The sequence below is a fragment of the Tachysurus vachellii genome, chromosome 3 (genome assembly GCF_030014155.1).
Source record: "Tachysurus vachellii isolate PV-2020 chromosome 3, HZAU_Pvac_v1, whole genome shotgun sequence".
Classification (NCBI taxonomy): domain Eukaryota; kingdom Metazoa; phylum Chordata; class Actinopteri; order Siluriformes; family Bagridae; genus Tachysurus; species Tachysurus vachellii.
In genome coordinates this window covers 22,894,670-22,917,044 of record NC_083462.1, presented here as the reverse complement: position 1 = coordinate 22,917,044, position 22,375 = coordinate 22,894,670, and the positions used below count along the sequence as shown (strand labels likewise).

Genomic DNA, 22,375 nt, shown 5'->3' with positions numbered 1-22,375 from the left:
TGATCATCATACTCTGTATTTGCTGAAGCAAATCCTAATCTAGTTATATTTTGTTATACCCATTATTTTATAACCTGTATAGTAAACAAATTGAAGTAAAAGTATATAAATTAAACCAAATAAAATGTTTATCCTACACATTTTATAGGATAAATAAATGTAAACATAAACTGATAAAATGCGTGACATGTTCTTTAAATAACTTGAAATTTATGAAATAAATTGTTGAACAGTCAATTAATCAACTTTGGGAAAAACTATCAATATTTATGCTGGAACAGTGAATGTGCTATGCACTGCGCCGCACCAGACCAGTCTGTCGTTTATTATCTTCTAGAACCGCCCTCCTTGTAGTTTTTTATTCCTTATTTAGCACAGATATACAACTGCAGGAAAATATTTGTCTACCTAGCAGCAGCTTCTTGCCTCTAGATCTACAGTCCAATTAGCTGAAAAAAAACTAACAACAACATTGGGCCACATTTATTTTATAAAGATGATGATTAATTCGTTGGAGTAACAAGGTCAGAAGTGTTTTTTAAGCATACATATAATGCTCTAATACCATTTCATTTCCTTCATGTCTCATTCCAACCTGTTATTAGGAGCATCCTTGAACATAAGAAGTGGCAGGAATCAGGATTGTTTATATCGATCATCCCTAAGATTATAGATTAAGGAATTTGAATAGAAATATTAGAAATGTACTAAAAGTAAATAAGGTACAAGTGCAGAAGATTGCTAAGGAGTAAGCAAGATGTACACAGGTCACCACGGCTGTGACAGGAATGATCCACAAGTATTCACAATTATATCAGGTCCAGGTCCTTGTGGTACTTTTCCTCTGACAGGTGTGTAGAATCAGACTGACACCCATTCTTCACACCTCTGCATTTCACATGCCATTTATTCCTAAATGTTTCGAAAGGACATTGTCTCTTACGTTCTTCTCTCTTTCCTTTTTTTGTTTTGGCCCAGTTCTGTTTGTCCTTCACATACACCAGATGTGGCCTAGAAGCCCTGGCTGTTGCCCATGAAGAAACGAGAGGAGATAAAGAGTGAGAGAGGGAGAGACAGAGAGGGAGGGAGAGAAGGAGGGAGGAGATGAGAGAGCGTGACAGAGAGGGGAAGAGGGAGAAGGACCGAGATGGTGAAGGCTAGAAAGACAGAGAGGTGAGAAGATGAGGACAGATAGGGAGAGAGGTGTGAAAGAAAGGGAGAGATTGAGCGCCCTCTCTTGATTTCTCTTCCTCTCTCAGTCATGTACACAGCTGTGGTGCAGATGTGGAGTCCTCCTGCCTCGGCTCTATAACAGCCCATCTGCTTTACCGCTTATAAATAATGCAGAGTGTGTGTACCAGAGGACTCAGCACGACTCACACACATAGGGGGACACGGCCACACCTCCTTCTGCCCTTCCTCCTTTCCTCTTGCTCTGTCTCCCTCCCTTTTTCTGTATCACATTCTCTCTCTCCAACCTTGTCTTCTGTCCTTCTTTCTGCCTTGCCTTTTATCTCTTGCCCATCTCTCTGTCCATTTTTTCTCGTCATTTTCATCTCGTTTTTAATCTTTTTCTTGGCCTATTCTCACTTCCCTATTCTTTTTTATTGATCTCAGCTTTTCTTTCTTTTTAACTCTAACAATCATTCTTTCTTACATCTCTATCATCTTTACTCTCTTCATAAATATTGCACTACCTCTCTCCATTTTTCTATTCTTCTCCCTCTTATTCTACAACTCAATACCTCTTTCTACCATCATGCTCTCTCTCTCACTCACTCTCTCTCTCTCTTACTCCATCTTCTGTCACCTGATTTGCACTCACATTTTTTTTTTTTTTTTTTATATTTTTTTCATACTTTGTAAATTTGACAAAGATTCTTTAACCAAATTCACTTGTGGGTACGAGGGAAATGTTGACCCTGCCGCACCCACCTTATCCAATTCCCCCATCACCCTCACACCTCCACAATCATTGTTTACTACAGGTGTCCCCCCTCACAGTGGAACAGGCTGAATTAATGCTTAAGCCTGATTAATGTGTTCTTCCTAACAACCTTCTGAAGCCTTTTGTAGGTCAGAAAATGGGGGTGGCATAGCAAGTCACTCTATGCAACTGAATCATCTGAATGCACCACCCACCTTTGGCAGCAACTGGCCAGTATTGATGATTAAACCTGTCGGAATGAGTAGCACTAATCAATTACTATATTTGCAACAACAAGGTGGTAGCAAGTGTTGAACGTTAGCTAGCTACAAATAGTGCTCCTACTAGCTTGACTACATTTTAGCAGCAAATAAGCAGTTAACCTATATTCAAAATAATGCAGCTTTTCTAGCTACAAAGCTACTTCTTCCACCAAGTTCCTTTCTCTCTTTTCACATAATCAGTTCACTGTTATTTTTGAATCAAACAAACTGCTATGCACAAACTGCTGCATCCGTCAGGAACTGAATACCATATTTCTAATTAGTGTACAATGCACACTTGTGTGCGCCTCAGGTGTCTGGAGAATAACAGGATTATACTACAGCTAAAGAGGATGCATTCTCCTTGTAATGAAAACAAGACGTGGCTGTATTTATCAAGGTTTAGGATTTGCATGGCAATGGATATACATTTGTCTGTAATCTATTCAAACTGGAAAAAAAAATAGTGTTGACATGCAATAAGTTATAAGGATGCATATACAGTACATATTATTGGTGTTAATTACTGAGCTGGTTAAGTTACACAAGTGATGAGGATTAAGTATTAAGTATTTTCTGTTGAATGAATCTAATGAATGAAGCAGTAAATTAAAATAGCTAACAATAGACAATAAAATAAAATATGATGACAAGTACTGATACAATGATACTGTAGCAAACACTATATTTAGTGCTATATGGAATGTTATTTGTCTATTAAACAAAGAATAGTTAAACGTGACATCTCTGTACCTGTTGCTTTTTTGTTGTACAGTTAATCAAGCTGATTCTTACCGTTTAACAAGGACAACAAAATCAATGCGCTGTGCCATTGACAGATCATGTACATTTTCGTTTTCTGCAAACTAGCTGCATTATAAAATGAAAATTTATGTTGATAATATTTCAGTTTAATTGGACAACTTATCTTTATTGCAGTTCGCTGTTGATGAAAAAGTGATGTTGCTTTTATACTATACTACATGTCCTGAAAGAAACACAACATCTCCAGCACCATCAACCCTCACTGCTGGGTGCTCAAGCCCATTACTGTTCACACTGAAGATACATGACAGCTTCAGTTTCATCACCAGGTTTCTGGATAATATCACAGTCACAGGATTCTCCAGCAACAAAGATAAAACAACAGACAAAGCAGAGGTGGAGCTGCTAGTGGACTGGTGTCAGCTCAACAGTCTTTCTTTTAATGTTGACAAAATCAAGGGAGGTGAATTAATCCCCACTGCTTATCCTGTGGCTCTCATGTGGAGACAGTACCAAACTGCATGTTTCTAGGACTGCAGATGTCTGATGACTCTGTCTGCTCTCACAACCCCATGTCCCACTTTCTGTACTGTCTGAGGAGAGCTAGACTCCCCCTCCCCATCCTTGACACATTCTACAGAGGAGTCACTGAGACTAGCCTGACTAGCTGCATCACTGTCTGGGAAGTGTAGAGTATCAGACTGCAAGCCATTGCAGTGCATAGTGAACTAAACAGACATCGTCATAGGGGAGACTCTAACTCTGATACATTACACGTACCGCAAATGCTGCCTTAGTAAAGCCATCATGAATAGTGGCTGACACCTCCCACCCAACCCAAAACTCCTTGTCCTTCTGCAATCCTGCAAAAGATACCAAAATATCTAGATCAGGCCAATCAGATTCAAGAACAGCTGCCAGGAGCTTTAATAACAAACAATGTCTCACCATCTGGCCATTTCTATCCACAGAGGCCTCTCAGGTGATTGTTCAGTCCTTTGCCATTTTGAGACTGGACTACTGCAGCTCATTCCTGGCAGGAAAAGTTAGTGCACCATCTGACCTCGGCAACTAATCCAGATTGCAGTCAAATGCCTTTTTTTTTCAAAATGGCCAAGTTCTTTCACCCCACCCCATTGCGACGCTTCCTCCACTGTATATCTGTAGCTTCTTGAATTATATTTAAAACTGATAACTGCCTTTAAAGGCAAAAAATGTACCACATCCCACCTACCTTATAGCACTTATCACATCCTGCTTTGCACCATCTGCTCTGGACCCACCATCTCTCAGGGCACAAGAAAGACATGTAACAAGGCTCTTCCCTGTTCTGTCACCCAGGGGGTGGAATGAACTTCTACTATCTGCCTGAAAAGCTGAGTCACAGGCTGTCTTCCTACCAAATACTTAAGACCTGTGTCTTTACAAAGCACTTAATTAGCATGTTGATTTATTTATCTTAAAAAAAAAATCCTTGTCTTGTTTTTCCATACTCAACAGTATCTCAGACTGATGGTACCCTTAGCCCCAGATCTACTGTACTAGCATGATAGCATGCTTTTTGTTGGTGACTACAAAGCACTTCTCTAATCTCTGGATAAGGGCATCTGCCAAATGCATTAAAATGAATTCCCTCAGAATCCACAGGGCACAAACCGTTACCAAGCAGTAGTCACTTTAATAAGTATCCATCATGTCTGGTGAACAATTAACGCATCATATTATAATCACCATATCTTATAATCATTATTAAACTATAATACAGGAACAGGACTTTACTTATGTCTAGAAGGGAGTGTTACATTTCTACAATTAATTACAATATTTAGCAGACACCCTTATCCGGAGAGACCTCCTGAGTAATTGCGGGCCTTGCTCAGGGCCCCAGCAGTGGTAGCTTAGCTTAGTGTACTTGGGATTCAACCTCACATCCTTCCAATTGGTAGACCGACACATTTACCACTAGGCTACCACATATGCTGCTACAGTAAGTGATAAAACCTTGAACTGCTTGAACCTAAAATCCTGGCAGTCACTATGTTGCTGTGTACTCTATGTTTCACTCTGTTACAAAGATTGTGTATATATCGTGTGCTTATTGTTTCCTTGAGTCTACCTGGACAGCATTTATGTATGGTCTTATATTTTGTTGTCCATTTGCACTGTTACATTCCAGTGATTATCATATACTGCAATGTCATCACTTTCTGCAACATATTGCACCAAGGCCTTGGGGAATGCCATTTCATTTTATACCTCTGTCTTGGTGAAGGGTCAAATCTCATCGGTCAGAAGGTGTGTATTATACTCCTATAACAGCACAGGTAGGTAGGTTTATATTAATGTGCTCAACACTAATATATTAGTGTTTCTCTAGTAACAGCTCATACACAGCAACATGTATGGTATACACTTCACAAAATCTAAGACTAAAAATAAAGAGATTTAAAAAACGTGCAAGCATTTACAGAAGGTAAGATCTCTAATTGTTGGTGTGGTGACATTTTTATTAGAAGGCATTAATTTCAATTCAGTTCAGTTCAGTTTTATTTGTATAGAATTTTTAACAATAGACATTGCATTAAAGCAACTGTACAGAGCATATAATAGAAATAGTACAATATAGTATTTAAATATATAAAAATAGTATTAATAGTATTAGTATAGTAATAGTAAAAATAAAAATAGTATAAAAATAGTAAGACTGGAGAATGCTATTTAACATGTAATTTAACATGTATAGAAAAGTTTTGGTTGTACGTGTTTTCTCCCTCTTTTTCTCTAACTAGAAACCGTTTCATGCAATAATAAACATGGTAATTGTTAGCAAATGGGTGTGGTATAAGCAGAAGAGTGCACACGAGACCATGCTGTTCTATGACTGGAGTGTGTGTGGGGGTAGTCGTGGCCTAATGGTTAGAGAGTTTGACTCCTTACCCTAAGGTTGTGGGTTCGAGTCTCAGGCCGGCAATACCACGACTGAGGTTCCCTTGAGCTAGGCACCGAACCCCCCCAACTGCTCCCCAGGCGCCACAGCATAAATGGCTGCCCACTGCTCTGGGTGTGTGTTCACGGTGTGTGTGTTCACTGCTGTGTGTGTGCACTTTGGATGGGTTAAATGCAGAGAACAAATTCTGAGTATGGGTCACCATACTTAGCCGTATGTCACATCAATTTATGTCACTTTCCTTACTTGTTGGATGCTTATGTATGGCTAGAAGACATGGTTCTGTTTGAATGTGTGTGTACCTTTGACAGGTAAGATAACCTAGCCTAAATATATCAGTGTCTCTTGGAATTAATTGACTATTTAAAAACACAAAATCCAGTAGAGAAAATTACAGAAAAAGTTTCATACAAAGTCAATTCTGAAGAAACTGTATAGCTTTTAACTGATTCTGTTCGGGAAGATCTGTGTTATTTATGAATATTTCACTTGGGATAAGCGAGTGATGTATAAATCACAATTTATAAAGTACTACATACATTCATTTTATTACTGTATTTGACATACACAAGTCATTATAAGCACTTGTGTATGTATACTTTGTTGTACAAATTGTTCATAATATAAGACCATAACATCAACGTACACTGTACCTGTATTGGAGCGTATCTTAAAAATCTGGAAGCGTTGCTGTCCTGACAAATCCATTTAACCTCTGTACTTATGTTATTGTTCTGCATTTCAGTTAAGTTCTCAGACAGAACATAGTTTTGGTAGAAGAAAACAGAAAGTGCCTTCTTTTTTCCACAGGATATACTGAATCTTTATCATCATGTCAGTTTGGATGGGATATATTCCCTCAGCTTGGGGATATAAAACTGGTCATTTTATAGAAGGATAAATATGGTTTAGTCTTTTGAAACATACAGTATGTGAAATATTATTGCCATGACTTATTTGGACTGAACTAAAATCTCACAGCTTCTCCAGTAATAATCACAGTAATCACCACTTCCTGGTGTACAGATTTAAAATCTCTTATAGTGTCCTTATTTAACACTTTGTCATGGTAAGATAAAAGAAGGAGCAGCTGCAAGGAAAAATATCATAGTAGGGGAAAAAAAACGAATGCATTTTAATCAGCTTATTTAATCAAAAAGGTGATTTAAAACTAAAAGAAGCAAAATGTTTTTTTTTTTTTGCTGTTAAGGTTGAAAAATCTTTAGTTTGGTCTGTTTTGATATCTGTGAACACTCAAACCAAACTCAGACGCACACCAAGCAACTGATCCAGGGGTCATCCAAGTGAACCGTTGGTCAGTTACTTTTTAGTGAGAACGCAGTTTTACGATGGTTCACAATACAGCATTTCATTGTGTGGCTGAATGCTTGAATCTGATTGGTTGGAAGGTGGTAGCATGAATGAATGTTATACAAAATGCAACACTGTACATGTACTGATCATGCTGTTGCAGAAGGTGGGAATGGGGCAAGGACATGGATCAGGTAGCTTCCACTGTCCATTCAGAACAGAGTGAATGCTGCTAAACACAAGATATTTATGTCTAAAGCATGTACAGATCAATGCACAAGCTGTTTTTTTTCTTAAATGGCTAAAACAGGATTTTAATCGTTTTTGTTATCTCAATCGAGAATGGAGGTCTGAGGATTTGTGGGTCTAAAAATAGGTATATAAGCACATGTAGAAACTACCTTAAGTTATTAGTACATTAGTAAATGTTAATTAACAAATATATCTTATTCTCTTTTCATTAATATGAAACACACTTGCTTGACCTGCAGAAATGACAAAGGTAAACATTAGAAACCCCAAAATAATTCTTAATGAGACCTAATAAGAAGTGTGTATAAAGACCCACCATGCAAAATTCATGGCCTATCAAAACCCACTAGTGCATATGAACAGTCTGGTGCAGTAACCCGAATCAAATGACAAAAATAAAAAAATTAAGTGCCACTTTAGACACGAGCAAAAAAATCATGTGTGACAACAGCTGAAAAGTAAAACATGCTATCTAAAATCTGTGAGTGTGTTTTTTTGCTTTGAATATATGAATATCTATATTAGATTTGATTAAACAGTGAAATTTGTTTTGTTTGATTTTGTGTATATGTAGCATGGACTCAGACATAATGAACCCGACTGTCTCTCCTGAGTGTGTGTGTGTCTGTGTGTGTGTGTTCACTCACAGGGAGGGGTCATGCACAAGGTCTTTGAGGTTGATGCCACTGCGATCCTCGGCAAGGTTACGAAAACAGCTGTCGCTCACTATAAGACAAAAGAGACATAGTGTGTTGAAATACTGTGTTACAGAGACACAGAAGCAGACAGGGATGAGATTTTTACAGTGTGCTGTGCTGTGTAGTAGAAAATTATGCTCATATCAATTTAAACAGAGTCATACGACTGTCAGTGATATTTTCTCTGTAGTTTTTCTTTCCTGTGTAGGAACAGGTGTATTATTTTCTTTCTTTTTAACAAGCAAAATGTTGTATGGCCTGAAAGAAATGCAGTACAGGGTCTAGAAAATACCAACCCCTTGCTTAGAAACAAACAAACAAATAAATATTTAACTGTTGTTTCTGGATGACATTGTCATCCATTTTCCACAAATGGCTTAATTTACAGTCCACATAGTCTCACACCTCACACACACACACACACACACACACACACACATTCCTAACTCACAACTAATGACAGCTGAGCAGGTGTCGACCACATGAGTCACACTTACGCACACTGTCAAAGTAGAGGAAGCTAAAGAAAGAGACTGAGAGACACAGGGTACAAAACTGTTAGAGGGAGTGTGAGAGAGAGATTGGGAGAGAGAGAGAGAGAGAGAGAGAGAGAGAGAGAGAGAGAGAGAGAGAGAGAGATTGTATTACATGCTGAGCAGGTAGAATGAAACAGCTTAAAGAAAAGAAGGAATACTTTTATGAAATATCACACCAGGGTGTTTTTTGATTTTTTTTTAGAGAAAAAAGCAGACTTTTTCACAATCTTATACAGATAAAGTCATAAGAAATGGTGCATTCAAAAACCCCATCCCTGAATTTACTATGCAAAAAAAATAAAAATTGAGGTTGTGTGAATGGTAAAGAATTTGCAAGCATCATACTGTTTTCCTCACTCTATAACAAAGCTCTGCTGGAAGACCGAAACACTCAAAATACCAAATAGAACCAAATACCAGTATCATTGAATGACGCAACCCTTTGTATAAGAGTGGGTTTTTTCTCCTCACTGGCCATGTTGCCATATTTTGTTCCTTTTTTTCTAGTAAAGGTCTATAAGCAAAAGTCTGAACTTGATGACAACTTGAACAGTAGTCATGGCTTTGTTGCTTCTCCGAACAAGGAGTTTGTTATTTTGCCAAAAGAAGGACCCATTAACAGACATTAAGCACATAACCACCAGCTGGCACATACTGTACTGTAGTCTGAAGAAGCTGCAGTGAGTGACACTGGCTAAAGGAAAGTCATTTTTTATTCTTTATACCTCCCAGTTTACAATCTGAACAATCGGAATATCTGATGTGACACCAAGAAGCGAGTCATTTGTGCATTTCATACAGAAAAGTCTACAGAATGACTTTAAGAGATGGTAAGAGTCATTTATTTCAAAGCAGTCAGGTCGGGTCATCGTTCACTTGTTTGCTTGTTGTCATATTACAGTGAGGCTTCTTAGCATCACACTTCATCAGAAAACAACCTCATCAGTTATACAGCAGCCAACCTGGAATATAGTGGGTGTGATTCAGAAGTTCATGTATTTTAGGCTAGTTTTCTGATCGTTTTACTAACTAATTTGGACAGAGCTTAGTTATTAAAAATGCTTTCTGGTATGTATTCTTGTCTGTTTCCAGACCAAGCAGAAAGTGACAAGAAACAGTGAAAGTACAGCTGACCATGTCATCCAACTTGAGAGAAATTCAAACCTGAATAATCTCCAATAATAAATAATTAATCTGCATGTTCTTTAAAGCTGTATTCAATAAGTATGGTGGTTTATTAAAAGAATGCATTTGATATTCTCTTCACTGTTTGTAATAAATAGCTCAACAGGTTATACTGTAGTTGGTGTGCTAACATCTTGATCCATGGGCACTTTTTAAAACTTGAGCTTTCACTCTTCTGCACAGCCCTGGGTTATTGTGCCTGTTAGCCATAATACAAAGGCGTGGCCTCTTATTCTTAAACTCACCAATTTTAAAAGGCTTCAAACAACTGATTACTACATCAAACGCAGTCATTTTCATTCATTATACTGCTGAGATGAATAATATATGGTCTTTAAAAATACACTCCTCTAAGCCTTGAATGAATATGTGCATATACAAGTGAGAAGCTATGAATATATTTCTGGGTTAAAGTTTGCGTTATAAGATGACTGAAGTACAGAGTTGCCCTAGCGTCGAAAAACTGCATGCTGCATTAAAGGAACTGCAGTACCACTTGCCTCCTCTCTCTGTTAACTCCCTCAACTAAAAATAACCCACACACTCCTCTTTAAAGAAGGCAGGAACCGCCATTAACCCAATCACCAGGCACCTTGCAGTACTGTGTGTGCATGTGTGCGCATATATGCGAGGGGAATTCCTAACAATGCCCTTCTCAACAGCAGTAGTAATTGTTGAGAGCTTGGGAGTGCTGCAGTATAGAGAGAGAGAGAGAGAAAGAGAGAGAGAGAGAGAGAGAGAGAGAGAGAGAGAGAGAGAGGCAGAAACATTCTTCAAAGGAATATTAATGTCGTCCTGTGCAGAAGCACTGCACACAACACAAAATGGTGAACAAGAGAGAAAGAAAAAAGAGAACATCAACTGAACAAACATATAATCATCATCAGCCCTATAATCATCAAACACTTTCTTTAATCACCTAGCATTATAATATCCAAACAATCTCCAAACACTGTATTTAATATAAAAAAACCCTCTTTGTAATCTCCAAACACTGTCTCTAATGTCTAAATACACTGTCTAATCTCCAAACACTGTCTCCAATGTCTAAACACACTGTATCATCTCCAAACACTGTCTCTAATGTCTAAATACACTGTCTAATCTCCAAACACTATCTCCAATGTCTAGACACACTGTATCATCTCCAAACACAGTCTCTAATGTCTAAATACACTGTCTAATCTCCAAACACTGTCTCTTATGTCTAAACACACTGTACCGTCTCCAAACACTGTCTCTAATGTCTAAATACACTGTCTAATCTCCAAACACTATCTCCAATGTCTAGACACACTGTATCTTCTCCAAACACTGTCTCTAATGTCTAAATACACTGTCTAATCTCCAAACACTATCTCCAATGTCTAGACACACTGTATCATCTCCAAACACTGTCTCTAATGTCTAAATACACTGTCTAATCTCCAAACACTATCTCCAATGTCTAGACACACTATATCATCTCCAAACACTGTCTCTAATGTCTAAACACACTGTATCATCTCCAAACACAGTCTCTAACTTCTAAACACACTGTCTAATCTCCAAACACTGTCTCTTATGTCTAAACACACTGTATCATCTCCCAAAATACTGTCTTTAATGTCTAAGCAAATTGTATCATCTCTAAACACTATTTCTAATGACTAAATACAGTGTATCATCTTCAAACATTGTCTCTAACGTCTAAACACTGTTTAATGTTTATATACTGTACTCTCTCTAAAGTCTAAACACTGTCTAATTTCCAAACACTGTCTCTAATGTCTAAACACACTGTCTAATCTCCAAACACTGTCTCTAATGTCTAAACACACTGTATCATCTCCAAACACAGTCTCTAATTTCTAAACACACTGTCTAATCTCCAAACACTGTCTCCAATGTCTAAACACACTGTATCATCTCCAAACACAGTCTCTAATTTCTAAACACACTGTCTAATCTCCAAACACTGTCTCCAGTGTCTAAACACACTGTATCATCTCCAAACACAGTCTCTAATTTCTAAACACACTGTATCATCTCCAAACACAGTTTCTAATGTCTAAACACACTGTATCATCTCCAAACACAGTCTCTAATGTCTAAACACACTGGATCATTCCCAAACACTATTTCTAATGTCTAAACACATTGTATCACCTCCACACACAGTCTCTAAAAATCCCTCTAATATGTCTAAACATCTATATAATCTCTATAATGTTCAAACACTTGCCTTATAGTGTTTAGACATTAAAGACAGTGATTGGAGATTATAGAGAATGTTTGGAAATTAAGAGGATTTGTTGGGAGATTAAAAGTGTGGTGTGGAATCAGGTATTTTTCTCTATCATGCTGGAGCCACACCAGACTCCACTGTATAATTAGTTAATCTTGGCTTTCAATTGACTATCAGCTGCAGCTTCATCTTGGTTAGAATGGACAACTGCACTGGCACCGAATCCTTCTGGATAAGATTGGACAACCCTTGGATTAGAGACACTTAGTCAGAATATAAAAAATACATTCAGGATAGAGGAAAATTCAGGATAAACAATTCCATACAGGTTTGCCTTCAGTATCAACACTCTAGTAACATGTCATCATAGAAGAATTATTTCTTATATGAGCTTTTCCCATAGACAAATATTTTAAGCTATGCAGTTTTTATATATCAATAACTTTATAACATCTCTTTCTTTGACACCCTGAAAGTAGAGAAAGTCGTTTATTAGAACAAACCTCAGACCGCTGTTTTCCTCAGGCTCGGAACTGCTTCTAGACTTTCACAGCTTTCACATTTTACTAATTTGACTTCATTCAAGGCTCAAACGGGACGAAGCCCAGAAAAAGTGGGAAATTTTTCAATTGAATTGAATTCAATTTACTACTGTAACACTTTTAACAATCCAAGTTGTCTCAAAGCAGCTTTACAGAAGCGCAGAAAGAGAATAAAAATGGTAAAGTTTTAAATTAAATTACTATGTATCTCTAACATCTAACCGTAACATGTATCGCTAATAAGCAGGTCTGTAGTGACAGTAGCGATGAAAAACTCACTGAGATGATATGAGGAGGAACCTCATCCACATTTGGGTGATTATGGACGGAAAATAATGTAAATGCAAATAATGTCTATTCTACTTTTAAATCAAATAAAATTTTATTTTACTTTTTATATATTTCTATTTTTTAATGCTCAATTTGTATTTGGAAAGCTACGTTTGCAAAGCAAACAGAACCTAGTCGATCTGAGAAAAACAAAGTATACATGGAAGGTTTTATTTCTCTTTCACCAGCAATTTGTGGTGTCTTCATTTATAATGAATGATATGTCAAACTTGTATAGCTATGTTTAATGTGTGGATCATCTGTGGGGCTTTTTACATCTGGTCACTTCATGCGTTTTCTGTGATCAGATAGCTATCCGATTGTAAAAAGACCAGGTCTAAATGCCCTCAGAAACGTTTTCGAGACGGATATAAATCCGATCGTTCAAACCACTTCAGGAGGTGGTCTGGGACGCATTTCAGATGAAACTGGACAGGTGTAAATGAATGTGGTTGTTCAAGCCACATACGTCAGCACTATACTCCTCCCAAACGGAAGTAAAAGGCCTTAAGAGACTAGTTAATATGTATTATTACTTATGATACAACAGCTCATAAAGTTTATAAGACATTAAGACAAAAAATAAATAAATAAAAAAATAAAATAAATAATCAATCAGCTCTGTCATGTTACAAAGACAAGCGAAGGCATAAAATCTTCTGTCCTAAAGTCTTTAACATGATGGAAAACATACCGACAGTTACAAAGCACTGACACCTGATATACCTTCTATAAATGTTAAACAAATGTCACATTGACAATAAGTTCAACAATTCTGTAGCCTTAGTTTATGTAGAGTGCCACCAGATAAGTTCCTGTGAGTTTCTATGGAAACAAATACATTAGAAGTGATTTGCCTTGAAGATGACACTGCTTTAGAGCCATGATGGTAAAGAAAATAAATCAACACCTTGTGGCCACTTAGACAGAAGAAGTTATAGTTATGAATGTTGTGTTTGTTTAAAAAAATCTAAATCACTCATTTCAAATGTGATCCTTATCCTAATGTGATCTGAAACAGTATTTAGAGAATAGTGTTAATTAGATAGTTGAAGGGTTTATCTGGAGGAGAATAAACGCTGCATGTTGGCATTGCTGCAGCTCACACTGGGCAGCGTAGCACAGACATGCAGGTCTCGTCCAAGACGCATTCAGAGTGAGCACTTCGCTAAGTGCCTTCCTGCTGCTTCTCCATCTGCACAGTAACAAGGACAAGATGGAGGATCCTGACCTTAGACACGACCCAGACTCTCCAGACACGTCCTCACATGCACACGCATGCTTTAAATAAGCTTTCCTCCTCTTACACAGACTAGTTAAGCTCATGAGTGTCAGACTTCAGCTGGAGTGTGTTGCTCTACTTTAATACACATGACTCAGTACTCATTAACACACTCATAAAGGGTGTGTACATGAGTATATGAGTTGAATTGGATGTGTTGGAGCAGGAAACACTAGCATCATCTTCATCCCCACCACCACCATCTAAAGAATATCAAAAACAGGGTAGAGTTGGTATATATAGAGTGTGTGTGTGTGTGTGTGTGTGTGCCAGACATTCTGATAGAAAGTCTGTACTTATTTATAACATTGTCCACTAAGATAGTTTTGTGTGTGTGTGTGTGTGTGTGTGTATACAGTATATATATATATATGTAAAATAATAGAATCTGGTATCATCTGAAGAAATGCTGATTGCCTAAAAATCTCAAAGCTGCTGTGTAAAATGGTAAATGGGCTGAGGGCAGTTTTCACATTTAGTGTTAAAAAGCATTGATAAGCAAACAAGCTAGGTGTGTCTAATAAAGTGCCAAGTAAATGTTCACTGCAACCCTTCTAAGCTTAAGCACTAAATCTGGTGAGTCCACGATGCTATCTTTCCATTATAGCACAGAGAAGAGGAGGGCTGATGATCTATACAGAGCAGAAACGGTGTACAATAATTTTATAATTAAATAATGACATGTAATAGCCAGAATGTGTAAATCCAAAGCTTATGGACATATTCACCTAGCATAAAGTTTATACAACTGTTTATTTAATTTCTACATGAATGAAATGAGAAAATATTCCACAAATCAAGCAAGAAAAACAAACTACTCTTTCTTTTAAACAACTTTTACTGATTTGCTTCATACAACAAAGCTCCAAAGCAACAACTAAGATAAGCAGAAGGAATTTAAGGAACTTTATCAAGGGTCCATGAGTGACAGCTTAGTAGTGCTGCATTTCTAACTACCGACTTAAAGTCTTAACCTGAACCACCAACACTTTAACTTGCAGGCAAAAGTATGTAGACACCTGACCATCACACCACTGTATTATCTCACTCACTCACTCATTTTCTACCGCTTATCCGAACTACCTCGGGTCACGGGGAGCCTGTGCCTATCTCAGGCGTCATCGGGCATCAAGGCAGGATACACCCTGGACGGAGTGCCAACCCATCGCAGGGCACACACACACTCTCATTCACTCACGCAATCACACACTACGGACAATTTTCCAGAGATGCCAATCAACCTACCATGCATGTCTTTGGACCGGGGGAGAAAACCGGAGTACCCGGAGGAAACCCCCGATGCACGGGGAGAACATGCAAACTCCACACACACAAGGCGGAGTTGGGAATTCGAACCCCCAACCCTGAAGGTGTGAGGCGAGCGTGCTAACCACTAAGCCACCGTGCGCCCCCCCCCCCACTGTATTATATTATATTATATTATATTATATTATATTATATTATATTATATTATATTATATTATATTAAGACTGTAGTAACTTGTAACTTGTTCTAATGGTGTCTGAAAAAAAAAAAAAGAATAAAAAGTATTAACTCATGCAGCACTGCAGCAACCTTGTGGTACTGTTTTGGTCACCATGTGGACATTGACATAAGATTTGCGCAATTTTAATAATTCCTTGTACAGGTCTGCTATATCTAAACTATTTTTGTTCAGTGTTAATCTCACCATCTAAAAAAAACACAAACAACAAACAAACGATGTGTGAAATGTTAATGTGTAGCAAGTAAGCCGGTATTAGACTGTGATTATAGCAGGTCATCACTAGTCAGGATGAACGCAATAAAATCTTAGCTAAATTCTGTAACGGTTTGTGTGATAATGTTGGATTACAGGATGAAGATCTCCTACAGAAAGCCCCGTGATTAAAGAAAGTTACATTCATTTTACATCACCAGCTTTTGTAATCCAGGCTCATGCTGAAAATATGGTCACGCAGAAACTTTCAACGTGAGCTTTAGATAATGACGATATTTTGTTTTTTTCTCTCTACATATTTGTTTTTCATTTGTAGCTGTTCTGAGTTTCTCATCACCCGATGCTGTCCTTCTTTTGGTGGCTTTTAGATGGGCATCTTAGCATTGCTCACATTCAGAGATTTTATATAGATTCAGACATTCAGATAGATTTCAGATATTTTCAAAAATATCTGACACTGCCAGAATTATATAATCAGCTGGTTTTGGTGAAATTGGCACTAAATAGGCTAATTATGTGCTCTAACACCACAGATCTCAAAACATGACCAATTTACCATTTACCATGGTACTATTTACTTTCTACAACAGAAAACATGCAGAAAATCACAGAGCTTAAAGCTGGCACTAGGTTTGTGTACCCCACTGTATACCCAAAAAATATTAAAACTAGATGTATCTAGTCTTAAATATCATGAGGTGTTGGTCTCTTGTCCGCTGAGTGTTTGAGGAATTAAACATATCAAGGAGCTTTGAGTTTTACCCAACATACCAGTGTGCAATTTCTCATATTTTTCCCTTTTTTTTTTTTGTAAGACAGAGGTAAAAGAGGATGAGGATGTTGTGAACACACACACACACACACACACACACACACACACACACACAAACACACACAAGCTTTTCCTTTAATCTGAAGCTCGGGTAAATTTCCAAATGAATAAAGGCTGCACAGTGCTGAGGGAAAATATAGTAACAGCAATAAAAGCAGATAAGCTGATCTAATATAAACCCGCCGTTTCTTAGCAACCCTGTTAATTCGGAGCGGAGAGGGAATGCAGCATCTATCAGCAAACACACACTCGCACACACAACCCCACACACATCATAGAGCAGCTCTATTACACACGCACTCGCAGGGAAAAACCCAGGATACTTGCACAGCAAACACTTGACCACAAAGACTCTAATACTGTACGTTCGGTCATATACACATATATAGTACACACACTATAGATACTGAGCTCTCTGTGCAAATCTAAACTACAGCCTCTTTCTCTTTACAACCCAGGTGGGATTTATAATGGAGATAATGTGTTAATAATAAATTCAAATAATCAATCTTTCATTTTAGTCTCATTTGATTCTCAGATCTTAGAAGAAAAAAACTTAATGGGGTTTGGTAGTTCGGCTGCACTTCACTTTCTACTGCGGAGGAGCAGAATCCAGAGTGCACATGAGCTAGGCATTAGGAATGTAGTACAGACGAGAGATTATTATACATCGTTGTTACCAAATCCATTTAAAATGCTGGATAAAATATTATTTTAACCCTAAATATAGACGGCATGCCACTTCCTTTAAAACAGACTGGTTTTATTTTCTTACACACAGTCTTTTCTTCACTGCTTCTAACAAATCTATAACAAATGCTATAGATGGCTTGTGATTTTATATATTATATAATATATACATTTAGTGTTTATTTATTCAGATTCCTTCTGGAGTTATCTTATTGTTGGTTATATTACAGAAATAGGGAACAAAAAAAAAGGGAAACAAGGGGAAGGGAAACACGGAAGCTGTTATACTGTGGAGGACATTTTGCATGGTTTGGGATGTCTTGTACTCTTCGAAGTAAGTGTCACTGCAAATCAATCCAAAGTTCTTTTAATTCATCACTTTCTCAATCGATTCTCTTCCCGGAAGACCCTGCCCACATCTACAGTGAAGAAGAGCTCACCGAATGGTTTGAGGAAGATTAAAATAACGTAAATCACAGGCTAAAGCCTTCATTGTCACCAGATCTCAACCCAACTGAACACCTATGGGAAATTTTGTCAGGAGACTTGGTAGAAAGAATCTGTTTTACTGATGGACAGGGACGAGTAGGGCTGACAAATTATACAGAAACATTCATTAAGCTGTTGTACACTGACAGATTTACTTATATGGGATGTTTCATTTTAAACAAATTATCCAGTGATTTGTAGGAGCAAGGTAGCATCTAATAGATTCCCTTTTTAATCTAGTTGTGATGCATCAATGCAATTTCATTTAGGAGTTTCTAATAATCTGTGCCATGATCTTATAGGCAGACACAGTAATCACAGACAAATTCTGAATCACATCAACAACAAACAGGCTGAGATTGAAAGCAGGGAACACCAGAGACATGAAGGACAAGAAGTAGGACGATTAAAAAAACAGCTTAGAATTGCAAATCATACATGCACGACTTTGTAAGGTAAAAAAAGAGAAAGAAAGACGGGCATACAAAGGGGTATAGGGTTTCAACACACACACACATGCACACACGCGTTCAAGGTTATGAAATGTCTACACACCCTTGTTAAAATGGAAGGTTTTATAAAGTTACAATTTCCTGGTTGTGAACCATATGACAAAATGTGTTATGGTCCGATGAAATTTTTTCAAAAATACCAACAATCAAACAAACAACCCGACAGTGCAGCATGGTGGTGTAGCATCATGTTTTATGGCTGTTTTTATTTAGGCAGAACGGGAGTTTTTATCAAGGTAAAGCGAATTTTAGCGCTAAATCTTCAGGTGTCTGCTAGTAAACTGAAGATAAAAAGGAATGTCACCTTTTATCACAACATTGACCCAAAGCATACATCCAAATCAAAAAAGGAATGGCTTAACTAAAAGAAGATCAATGTTTATGGTTAGCTAGAGCCAAAACCTGAAATCAGAATTGCCATGAATTGGGCTGTGCACATGAGATGCCCTTACAATTTAATGGATCTAGAATGTTTTTGCAAGAAAGAGTAGGAAAATGTGGCCAAGTCAAGTGCAACACTGAGAGACTTTTACCTAAAATGACTTAGTCATGTAATAATATCAAAAGGTGCATTTAGGGGTGTGCACTCTAATGCAACCAGGCCACTGTAAGTTTATTTCCACATTTTACCCCTAAAAATGTTTCTTTATTTTTATACACATAATTTGTAATTTCATGTATTTTCACATGTTCCTTGTGCCATTAGCAAAGATGTATTGTTTTATCTATTTGTTTTCTGCTAAATGAAATTCAAACTTTCAACCCAATTACCAATGTATGCCAAACAGATCTAAATTCAGCTACCAAGGACAAAAAGAATCCTTGAAAAAAATTTAGATGGGTTAACATTTTTTTTTTTTTTTTTTTTTTTTACATAATATTTAGTTAGACAATCAGCTTAACAAGACACAAGGGGGCTAAATGGCATCTCAATCATGGAATGCCTATGAAAATGTTCTTAGATGCTCAAAGTAAGAAGTACTGGAAGCTAGGAGCATCCAGGTTATTACTGAGCAAACATACACTCAGATTGGAAACATATCATATTAATCACATTTTAGGATTTAATTTCATACATTCAAAAACATGCTTCCATGAATAGCCATACCATGTTCTAATAATCACATACATGTAATGCAGCACCAGATTTCCAGGCCAAGATGATGGGGCTTATAAATATAAAATGGAAAATATATATTTTCCATTTATTATAGAACATATCAATAGAATTTCTATATTATAAAGAGAATAAAGAAATGGGTGGTTCTGTGCATTTTTCGAGCAAATGACAGACTTCAGTCTACCCCCTATTCTGGTCATCACAGCTCTACGTCCTCCTCCTCATCCAATCAGAAAGAACATCATAGAATGTGTCTATGATATGTCCACCTTCTCTCCTCTTCTAGATGCCTCCATTTTGTCTAGAGATCAAAAATAATCTAGATGTTCTGAATGTCTGCTAATTTCACTAGGAAATAATTAAACAAAAGTTGAAAGGTCATACACAGCACACCTGACCATGACCATGAGTTACATCAGAAAGCTGTTAAATAATCACAGATATTTTCATGTAATTAAATGCCTGTTTGGTCATCAGATCAGACTTGTCTGGTCCTTTTTGCCTTTTTTCTACAGTACTCTTCCACTCCACTCATTTACCTGGCCTCCTTAGTGTCTGCTGAAGTTCTGAGCAGCTCCACTCAGCGCCTGCTGTTGTATTGATGTTTTATTAACACCTCCATGAATACTGGAGGAACACTAATGAAGCCACTGCAACTATGTTCCACCCACCACCCTGAGCTGAGGATTAGACAGGAAGAGCTCTCCTTCCAGCCCACTCCTTTTCTTTACCACTGTCTGTTTTAATTTCTTTTTAACACATCCATCGCTATGACATTTTCCTCAGAGAAATCTAATAGATACAGTACCATCTGAATGGACTGGAGCAGCCAGTTCTTTTGTTTTTGCTGATTGATTTGCTGATTGTTTTTGCTGGTTTGAGATCAAACGATGAATATGAGATGTCAGAAATTTTATTTCCTGATTTTTACATCTGGATTCAATATGGCACCTTTAGTGGCAGACCACCAACCTTATATGTGGGCCATGTGGGCCAAAATACACGAACAGATAGTACATTAAAGTAAATAACATTTAATATTTGGCTGCATATATCTTTCTTGCAATGTTCATCAAACTGGCAACCCAAACTGTTTCATTCTTCTTTGTTGATGCTTTTCTGAATTCATACTACTGATAACATCATGTGATTTATAGACAATTGTGAATGATTTAGGGCACAAAAACAGGTTTTTAGGAAATAGATACTTTCCTTCTTTACACTTTGGTCTTTCCATCACTTTGGTACTGGTTACTATTTGTTCCAGAACTTTTGTTGGTCATCATCAACATCATCAGACCTATCAACATCATCAGACCAGGCTTTATTTCCTTGCAAATTCCCTTCCAGTCTTCTGATATTACTGCTGATGTGTGGTTTACATCTTGTTGTATGGGCTCCATATTTCATCTCTCAATGTCTTCCTCAAATGGTACTTTGTGATTACGTCTGCTGTTTTTGTTTCTTTCTTCACAGTTCTAACTATTGTTCTGGCATCAACTGTTGCTGTTTTCTGGGAATGCTATAGCATTATAATTTTTCTTCACTGGAAATACAAAGACCAAACATGTTCCAGCATTACAATACTCCTGTGCACAAAATGTCATGAATTCAAGGTTGGAGTTGAAGAACTCAGATGTTCTGCACAAAGCCCAATGAACACCTTTGGAATGAACTGGAGCAGTGACTCTGAATGAGCACAAATTCCCACAGCCACACTCCAAACTCTAGTGGAAAACCTTCCCAGAAGAGTGGAGCTTATAATAAAAGCAAAGGTGCACTAAATCTGTAATGGGATGTTCAAAAAAAAATCGCATGTGGGTGTGATGGACAAGTGTCTGCTAACTGTTGGCCATATAGTGGATGTCAGGTGCACATAATTTGGAGGAAAAAATAGGCAAATTTTTCTGCCAAAAGTGTTGCAGAGGACTCAAATTTAGGACCCGCTTCATGTTAATACACCTATAAAAAGGTGTCACCTAGAGGAGGCCATTAAAACAGAATGAAATGACACATCCATGTGTAGTGCACTTTTTTACTTGGACAACCCAGTATGGACCAAATGCATGAAATTTATTAATAAATTTTCCTTTAGATATTTTCAAATACTGAAATCTGTGGGATAAACTTTTTTTAGTAGTAAGGTGAAACTTTTTTAGGTGATTAAGTGAAATACTGCTAAAATATCCTATCACCATTCTGTTTAGATGATACCTATTTTCAACGTTCTAGAAGGTTCTATACTCTATGTTATATGTTTTTGTTATTTAATAAATATATCTAGTTCATATATCTACTTTGAAACACATATTTTCTCTTGTGACTTATAATTAACAAAGATATGTTTAAAAATAAATTGCAAGGTTATTGATAGAGAACAAATTACGAATTGAGTACTTTGTCGCAAAGCCGGTTTTGATAATTACGATACTGAGAGATCTACAGTAAGAAGTAATTCGTTTTTTTCAATATTGTGGTTGAGTTTTGGCTCACTCCTCTTGGCAAATTATCTGCAATTCCCCAAGGTTATGAAGGTCCCGCTGAGTGAGTTTCAGTTTCCATATATATTCAGTGGGATTTAAGTCAGTATACTGGCTAAACTATACCAGGTCTTTCTAAACTATTATGGCTGTATGTTTGGTGTTGTCCAAATTTCCATCTCCTCCACAGTTTTTGTTTCTTGGCTGACTGATGAGTTTGTCCTGCTACATCACTATATTTTTTTGATGGCATATAATGCCCCAGT

The 22,375-nt window shown here is 37.3% G+C and overlaps 1 protein-coding gene across 2 annotated transcripts in view; it reads right to left on the bottom strand.

Moving 5' to 3' along the window:
* The window catches only part of gphnb (gephyrin b), a 110,880-nt gene that overhangs the window by 58,643 nt on the left and 29,862 nt on the right, over positions 1 to 22,375 (bottom strand). For both annotated transcript variants that reach the window (XM_060864985.1, XM_060864986.1), the window contains exon 2: positions 8,113 to 8,191. In XM_060864985.1, coding sequence (XP_060720968.1) covers positions 8,113 to 8,191 — 79 coding nt within the window. The remainder of the gene's footprint in view (positions 1 to 8,112; positions 8,192 to 22,375) is intronic.